We start from the raw sequence: 9,370 nt of genomic DNA, 5'->3' as shown, positions 1-9,370 counted from the left end.
TTCGGAAGTTTTTGGAGGTCCGTTAGAAAAGCTGAGAATGATTTTCGTTAATGTCAAAAGAGCTAGAAATTGAATGTTTTTACAAATATCGATTTATCAGTAAGGTAACTGATGAGCTAACATGACTTGGATGCACATTCAATTATCCAAATAACGTCATAACATTACATGAAATGATTCAATACTCTTGAGATAAATAGACGAAACAATTCGATGGAAAAGCATACCTTCGTGTACATTTGTTGATTGGCAGCCATGCATAAATACTGGACTTGTCATCCAAGCAGATAATAAATTGAACCCTCTGTAAAGACCCGGAGGTGTTTCGTCATTACTCTTTAGGGCCGACAATTTCGTTGAATTTTCGTGGCTCGAGAAGCACCTTGATTAAAGGCATCACTGCAGTCTCTGTCTTCTTCTCGTTCATCATCATCATCATCACCATCATCGTGATCATCGACCTCGTCGCGTTCATCGCCATCATTATGCATGTGATGTACTTGCTCGCTTTCATGCTTCTTCACAGGCATCGTGACACAGGCAAATTTGATTTGTGACGATGTCCTTTGCAATAAATCTGCTTTGATGCTCACTTGTTCTTCTTCCTCTTGGAGCAAATTGGCAAATTGCACCAGAATGCGTCTCATCTCACTCTGAGCCTCCAAAGCCAGCCGAGTGTCGTTATCCAGCCGGGTTTGAGCCTTCAGCAACTCTGCCCCAAAATTTGGAAGATCATCGTTGAGATCGGATTCGCTCTAAAATGAAATAAAAACCATGATATTATCAATGTTTCAAGGTGGCAGATTTTTTGCCCCAAAAGCTGAGCAATGAGTCGTGTTGCTGCAGCAAATCTAGACTTGAAGTAGAGAACGCTAGGATGGGCGTAATTTCTGTGAAGAATGTGCGGTTGGACGAAATTATATGTTCAAGAATTGAGACCTTGGGCAGAGAGATTTGATACCAAAAGCATTTTTGAAATAGCTTGAAGCCGAAGATGCTTGCATCGAATGGTTGATGAAAACTTGAATGGTCAGAAAGTTCACCAGAAAATACATGCACACTACTTGTGGTTAATTTCTCGTGTCCTTCCCGAAGTATTGAAGCCCAAAAATAAACCAAAAAGTTATATGGTAAAGCAAATGTGGGAGAATAGCTATTTATTCAATGACAGTTGCTTTCCTTGCTTGAAGCTTATAATAATGAGACTTGAAGAAAATTGCTATATTCAAAACACCTTTTAATGCTAACGAGTTTGTATAGAATTAATAGCCAATTCTTGCCCAATCTTCTCTGCATATAAGGGGGCTTGAAAGGCACGGTGGTTATATTTTCTGGTTAAGTGTTTGCTCAAATGCCAAGATATCTAGATATGTTTCTCTTTGTCAAAGAAGCAAAAGTAACAACTTTTGTGAAATACACATGTTTAAAAATAGCTTAGATAAGTGTTTTAAATCACTTAAAGCCCATTAAAATGCATCATTGTCAAAAACGTAGTCAATCAGTATGAAACGTACTTATATTTATGTATTGACGTAAAATTTCATAAACTTCTATTAAGCACATGCTTACTTATTACAACTTAAAGGTTGCGTTTTACGCCTTAAAAGATGGAAAAATGGTCTAATTATGTTTCCAGTTTTTCCCAAGGAATATGATTGTCTTTTTCAATGACACGGCAAGAAATAATATTTCTGCATTTTGTTTAAGATTTTTTAAAAGGCAAAAAGTGGCAAAAAATATCGCTTAAAACTTACAAAACATGCAAAACTGCCTTTCAATTTTTTTAAGTGCCAAAAGCTACACTATCCAATCATGTTCCTAAAATATTTGAACGATACCTGTGACAGTTTAATTTTCCAAATTGTCACTTTTTGTAATAATTAATTTCTACGTACTAACGATGATTTTATTCAACGTTAGTAGAATTTCGTCAAAATTCAAGATTAAGCTTGATTAAAGTTGCGATTGACAAGTATGGCATCACAATTGTGAAATATTGACATTAAGTAAGTTTTAAGTTATAATGCGAACTATTTTCGGGGTTTTCTATCTTTTTTTCGCGGACTTCCTTACCGCTACCGGGATTGGAATCAAACAAGGCAAAGCAGAGGGCACTGCCTCCCTCAATGAAAAGGATTATTGAATACACGTTTTTTGCGCATTACAAATTTCCAATTAATCTTGACTAATAATGATTGAAATCCAAACTTTGATTCCATGATATCTGGTTTCTCTTCACTAGTAAAAAGAAACTGACTTTCCAATCACTTGTGAACTTACAGTTATGAAATAAAGTTTCCCTCTGCCGGAGATGGTTTCCTTCTTTTTTTGTTAGTCAGGTCTTGAGGAAAACCAATAGCGCTATTGCCATGCTTAAAGAGTTAAGAGGATGCCTCCCTTTTTCTACAAGAGTCTAACTCTTTAAAGCATTAGTCCTGTTGACTCTTCATTACTGCAGTGTTGCTTGGCTGCCGCGAGCAGACTTCGGAGTGCATTGAATAGAGCTTAGAAATACTGCTACGGAAAAAGTACCATGACTCATTTCTTACATCTTGACAAAGTGCCCAAATTCTCCAACTGAATGACATGATTTGCAAGACCCAAACCAATTAATCTTCAAATCTTTTCATGAAATATGCTCAAAATTGATCTCCAATTTGACAAATGATTGGATGTGTTTGACACGGTCCAGCAATGAAGTGAGGAACCTGGTCCGGCCGAGTGTAATTCATGCTGTTTGCCAAATTTACAATAGAGATAGGACACTAAGGAAACCCATGATCCTTGCTACATATGACGAGGCCTGCAAAGCATTTTCTTTGGTTTCGGAGTATTGGCAGTCACGCACCTTTGTCCGGCTCCCAGCCAAATACCATCAGCGACGGGAGTTGACAAAGGATCTGTTCAATCTGGCCCATCCACTCTACTGCAATAACCAAGATTTTCATCACTTACCTTTACCTACCTGCCTTTGTACTATCTGTAACTCACCTCTTACCTTTTTTCATGTGCATTGAACCAATTCTAGTCATTCTCATTGTGATATCACTTTCTAGTCAACTATTTTATTGCCTTTACCATCCTGACATTTTTCTTGTTTTATTTTTTTTTATGATGTTTATACATCAGATTTTATTTTATAGTTACTTTTACGCCATGACATGACCAAGAGTCGCAATAAAGATTATTTATTATTATTTATTAAATAATGTATCCTTTGGGATTTTTGACTCACCCTTGCTGGGACGAAAAACACGTTGAGTATTTTTTTTTCTTAAAGCAAGATTTATATACATACATTTAAAAAAAAAGTCGTTACGAAAATAAATCTATTCTATTCTTTGCGTACTTGAGAGCTAATATTGCAAGCATGAAAACTGGTTGTCATAAATGACAATATATCTTCTTTGTGTCCTGTATTTCAGTTTGATGTCAGCCGCTCTTGATGGATATTTCAAAATATTTGTCTCAACTTAAACTCACCGTGGTTAATTTTAATATGAACCAGCCAATAGAAGTGTTGAATTACCATGGATCAATTCATGCTTAAGAGCTCTAACTTAGCTCAATATGTAGCTGCAGTTACTTTCTTGCTCAGGCAAGGCTGAAGTGCTTGTGTAACGAAAGGAGATGAGTAAAATGATTTGCTCTCTTTCTTATGGTACAGATTTGTTCATGATCTTGGTATCAACTAGATTTTTTTCCAAGAGATATCGTGTTTTTGTGGATGAGGACGTCTACTTTCTTTGAGGATCTCAATTTCCCCCCTTCTAGACTTAAAAGAGGTCTAGCGTAATGTTATAGATTGGTTTCATGCCGAATATGGTCCCTCTGCTTTCAAACTGTTGTATCTACAAATCCAGACTCCTGGGCAAGGTCGTTTGGGTGCTTTTTTGAGCATCTTCGAAAAACAATTTCTTTTTTTTGTTGGGAGTTGAATACGGTTGAAAAACAAATGAATGGTAAGGTCTCTTCGATTCCAATGTAAGTCGACACATCGGAAAACTTGACATCTGAAAACTCCACACAGCAACACTCAACACATCGGAAAACTCCACACTTTTGAAACTCGATGGATCGGAAAACTCAACGCACCAGAAAGCTCAACAAGTAAAAAACCTTCAGTTCCAAGCTTACAACGACTTTTTTGACGACTTGTCTTATATTTTGCATACTTCTTAGAGCAGAAGAACTTGGAATTTAAACAGGGATAGCCTCTCTCTATTTCCGATTATCCGCAATTAAAGATGTTAGCAAATGGTTTAAGGCAGTCATGCTTTTCCAATCTGTCGCATGTTTGATATGATTGGTTTATTCCATGTCAGGTTTTCTACTGTGTTGAGTTTTCGGATCCATCGAATTTTTTAATACGTCTAGTTTTCCGATGTGTTGAGTCTTCCTGTGTCGAGTTTTCAGGTGTCAAGTTTTCCGGTGTGTCGACTTGTCCGTTGAGCCGTATTACTCTAGAACAGGTCTCTTCAGTTCAATGGCTTATTCTATTTCTTGAGAGACAATTTCTTGACATTGATCGCCACTAATTGGACGTTTTCCGACCAAGGTTTTAGTACTCCATAGTCGCTCAGAACCAACTATTTATGCTTACTCTACGTACTGCATGTATATTCTGTTCTGTACAATACAGTTCATTCAAGGTCTATCTGGATTTGTCTTATCAAATTGTTGTGGTTGAGTGGCTTTGTGAAGGCTTGGACGATCATGGTAGATTGCAGTCTAATTTTGGGCTCCAATTAACAAATGATGATCTTCTGGAACTTTTCCATGAGTGACACTCAATCCTGGGCCTTGCTATTTTATACCACCTAAGCGGCAGCACAATACACAATTGACCAAGTCAAGAGCGGTGAAAACGGTGAAAATTCAAATTTGGCGCCCTACACTATGGAGGCCGTCAAGCCTAAAGAGGAAAGCTCTACAAAAGCTTGATGGAAGACGTTCGAGCGATGCGTTATCTCCTAATCAGATGCAGGCTCGCAGCGAGGGTGCTTAATCAACTCATCCATCCCAATCAAGTACCCGATTAGGGTAACCCTAACCCCTACGACTTTTATCATTGATCTCAACAGCCAAAAGAAAGCAGTCACTGTGGCTCGTCTAAAGCTGGGCTCTTATGGTAAAAAAACGCTTCGACCAGATCAGGTCGTGTGGTACGACCTATTGTGAAAGTCCAGGCTGACAAATAAGTATTTGTGCAGGCAACTTGTTAATCCTTTGATCTTTATATTTGCAAGGAGGCTGTGTAGCTTCTGCTCGTTTTCCTGCATGCTCCTTCAAACTTTACGTCTGTTGTGAGAGAGAAAAAGAAAATACATGCTCATTTACTTTAAATTACAATTTACCCGCTTTACTTCATGCATGAACAAACATCAAGACCAACGCGCACTGTGATCCGACGAAATATTCAATTATCGGCTTAGCTGTGTCACAAGAAATTCGATTTTTATTACGTTTTTAACCGCACTAGGCTATCCTGACTTAATTTGTGAATATTGTTTGCACAAACAAGGAGACATTTTGAAATGAATAGAGAATTAGAATTACATGGATACACATTGCATGTTGGGGGAAACATTGCCTCCATTTCTCAAGATATATCATGTTTAGTGCATTATGAGTATTTTTGACGAATAATGCCGTCTTGTATCATTTGTGCAATTTGTATCGTCTTTTGATGTAAGTTTCTTTCGAAGCACGCGACAATTTGAACCTTGCTTTTGTCCTTGAATAAATCGACGAATTGCAACTTGTTTTCCTCACTTCACTATCTCAGTTAGAATTTGTCTTGCAAAATGTCTTGTGAAGATGTTCAGTTCTCATTCAAACTTGTTTTACCTTAACCCGTAAAGTAACCCTCTGACAACGAAGGTCCCTTAAGCACTACGTTGTATGCACGATGAATATCTGAACCATCGTTGGGCTCGAACTCCAAAAACGTAGGTCTACGCCCGTTCTCGTTGGCCTGCGTTTCCTTCATTAAGTTCAAAACTATGTTTTGGAACCGGACATTTCATAACACTGAGTTCCTCTTTTTCTGTGCATTCCTAATCAGAAACTAAGTAAATATGGACCGAGTGGATGGGCCTATGTTTTGTTTATCGACTTGTCTGCCATAAATCTACAAGGCCCAAAAGTCCAAACAAAGGCACTTATAAGGCATGCCAATGCAACGGAGAGGGTCTTGACATAAATTTCACTGTTTACCTTGGCTGAGGCGAGAATCTGCTCCATATCTCTTTTGGCCGTAGAAACCTTACTTTCCGCGTGTTTGAGTCGTTTGATGCTTCCGCGGCAAAATCGCGTTAATTTGGGGCTCTCCTCGTCATCGTTGTTGTGGAACTCTGCATATGCCTCACAATGATCGGACCGAGGCCGAGCATGTCGAAGACTTGACGAGTGAAATGATGACAGACAACCGTCCGAAGCCACGTCTTCGTTCGAATCCCACGTGGACAGTTGCACATGCTTGGCAGATCCAAGTCCGGAGGCCACTGTATTGGCACGTTCCAAAAGGGGCGGAGCACTTGTAGGGTACTTGAATTTCCCTGATCGAAAATTCCTCAACAAGAACGAGGAAGCATTGGGCGAATCCGACCGTTTGTGGCCGGCAGCAAATTTGTTCATGATTTGAGGGCGATTTGGCACTAGTTTTGATTTTGACTAGATGGTGAGATCGGCTGGAGATTCAAAGCTCTCTTTCTAATCTCAATCAAACTGCGATCACCTTTCGGCACAAGAGCAATCTTTGATATTGGGCAAAGGAGAGCTCCTCGCTAGTCAAATATGATTTCTCTCGGGTCTTCTCGTTTCGGTGGGGTCTTTTTTGATATTGCCGTACCTCGGTAAAAGCGAGATAACTCGAACTTGGAGGAGAGAGAGGAGCCTTTCAGCCTTTACCCATATACCCACCTACTTCGTACATGAACAGCCCTACACGATTTTCGTACGGAGTCTGCACTTACCTGCAAGGTGAGGTAGTTAGGTAGGTAAGTAGGTAGGTACGTGGGTTTTGCCTCGCATAAGCCAGCATTCTTTCGGAGAAATGGAGTCAAGGAAATACCATCGACCGCATTTCGTTCGCTCGGGTCTTTGGTCTCATGAGAGCAGGCTTGTAGCTCAGATAGATGGATGGATCGAAAGAAGGGATGAAGGATGGAGGATAGATGAAGGTACACACGTCGCTAGCCAGAAGCCAGGCTTTGCTTCTCTCTCCTCTGTCTCTCTCTCCTAATTTCCTCCCTCCCTTTCTGCACTCGGTTATACTGTACAGTGTCTAGTCAAGTTGGAAAGATGTGCTTCTATGAGCGTGCTCGTACAAATCAGGTAGCGCTGGAACGATAAAAGCCGTTCCAAATCCAAGTCATTTCGATCTTTCACAGAATTTTCAACAATTTTTGGAAGAGATATAGCCCAATTAACATCGAAACAAGTGAGTCTGTGAATTTGGAAATTCGCTTGGGAGTTTGATGTAACTATTTGGTAAGCTAAGGAGGAATGCATTCGAAATCCATGACTTCAATATACGTATGTATATGCTCTGTTCATTGACTGATGAATTGCTTTCATTTAAAAGCTTGACACTAATTTTTAAAGCTCCAACTTTTCCAAACCAAAAGAAATGCAAAGGAAAACAATTGCAAAGTTTTACATTAAGAAGAACTAGGTAATACACGTATCAATCCAAGATAACAACTTTAAGTTAGGGTCATGGAACCATAAACTGAAAAAGCCAATGGTTAAACACATGGTATGTGTGTATTGTACAACTAGTAAATAAGATCAAAATCACAAAAAATAAAGATCTCCAATGATAACCGAACGGGCAATGTGATACCAACCACAACACTAATCATGTATGTTCTTATGTTGCAGCAATTTCTAATCATAATGTAGATTCCAAGGAGTTTAATGCGATTTAGCAAAAATGGGTGGATAATGTACAGGTCGTCTAGCCAATCGCGAGTGTTTAAGCTGTCAATGTTAAACCATAAAAGCAGCGAAAGATATAGAGGAGAGTGTGGATGTAATTGCGGACATCCATTTGTTCCTGCAGATGATCAGAATCATCTGCTCTGGATTGGTTGTTGGAGCCTGAACGTTGGACGAATAATGCGAATGAAAAGTTAAGAACTCCCCTTTGCGGGTATTTTGTTGGTGATATGATCTCGTAATGGTAGACATAACTTTCAAATTCTTCTTAACCCAACATGTAAAGAACTAGTAGACTTCTTGATGATTGAATTTTTATTGATAACAACTCACTCAATATATCACATCATGGGCATTTTTTTTCAGTGTGGTGACAGATATCTTGCCAACAATGGTACAAATCTCATTTCATTATTTAACTCTGATACAGTTGAACTCCTTGGTAAATAACAACTTACTTCAAATTCGATTGATTGATTGCAGCATTGGTGAGAGAAAACGCTTCAGACAGTAGTCTCACTCAAACAATATTCTAGAAAGCAGGAAGCCCTTATTAACATTATATAGGTTATTCCTGCAGAAAGGCATGATGCTTGACATAAGCTTGTATCAACAAACACGGCTTATTTGACACGACCAACGTTGCTCATAACCTCGTTCTGTCATCTGAAATGAGTAGAAACTACCAGACTTGTGTCAAATAGATCAATGCTCCTTGATCATTTCTCTTTGAAGATCATTTGACATAGAAAGTGGCACAGGAATGACATTTTTGCAATTCAATGAACACTACAATGGTCAATGTCAGAGATATTTGACAACTGTAAGGCTCTACTCCATGAGGGCCACAGTCGGATGGGTGTAGTCCAAGGCGGAAAGTTCAAGCAAAAGATTAAATCGATGACCAAGATTAAATGCAGAAACGTCAACATCAATGCTTAAATCCAAGGGATTTAAAGATGCGCATTTTTTTCTAAGTGTAATTAATTACACTTACAATTACGTAATTGTAATTACAATTACAACACAGGTCTGCAAACTGCACATCAAAAATAACAACAACAAAGCAGCAGCGCTGTGCATTGCAATACCGTATTATGGAACAAGACGGAGATTAGACCCTACAAAGCAATAATAAGCAGTGAACATAATTCAAGTCTGTTTTTCTACGTGGTTACTTGAAAAGTATCAACTCAAGAGTTTTTACCCATTTATACTAAGTTCAATCGTGCACTATCGTGACCTGGTTTTACTGTGATTGGGCTAAGTTGACATGTTGCAGCAAGAATTTTCTTTTTTGGTTTGTGTTTTCACTGGCTTTTCTAACCGCTACAGGGAATGTAATCCCCAGTACTATAAAAATGAAAGGCTATAAATTCGTCTTTGTATTACCTATCAATCTTTATTTGATATTTGGTCCACCAAC

General features: G+C 38.7%; 1 protein-coding gene across 1 annotated transcript; it reads right to left on the bottom strand.

Moving 5' to 3' along the window:
• Positions 1-214: 214 nt before the first annotated feature.
• LOC131887328 (uncharacterized protein DDB_G0283697-like) lies at positions 215-7,272 on the bottom strand. Its single transcript, XM_059235910.1, has 3 exons — positions 6,978-7,272; positions 6,220-6,878; positions 215-755 (listed from the first exon to the last, which is right to left on the bottom strand). The coding sequence occupies exons 2-3, from the start codon at positions 6,637-6,639 to the stop codon at positions 339-341; spliced, it is 837 nt and encodes a 278-aa protein (XP_059091893.1). The 5' UTR covers positions 6,640-6,878; positions 6,978-7,272; the 3' UTR covers positions 215-338.
• Positions 7,273-9,370: the final 2,098 nt, after the last annotated feature.

The sequence above is a fragment of the Tigriopus californicus genome, chromosome 9 (assembly GCF_007210705.1).
Source record: "Tigriopus californicus strain San Diego chromosome 9, Tcal_SD_v2.1, whole genome shotgun sequence".
NCBI lineage: Eukaryota > Metazoa > Arthropoda > Copepoda > Harpacticoida > Harpacticidae > Tigriopus > Tigriopus californicus.
The sequence above is the reverse complement of the archived record's forward strand: the minus strand, read 5'-3'. Positions and strand labels throughout refer to the sequence as shown.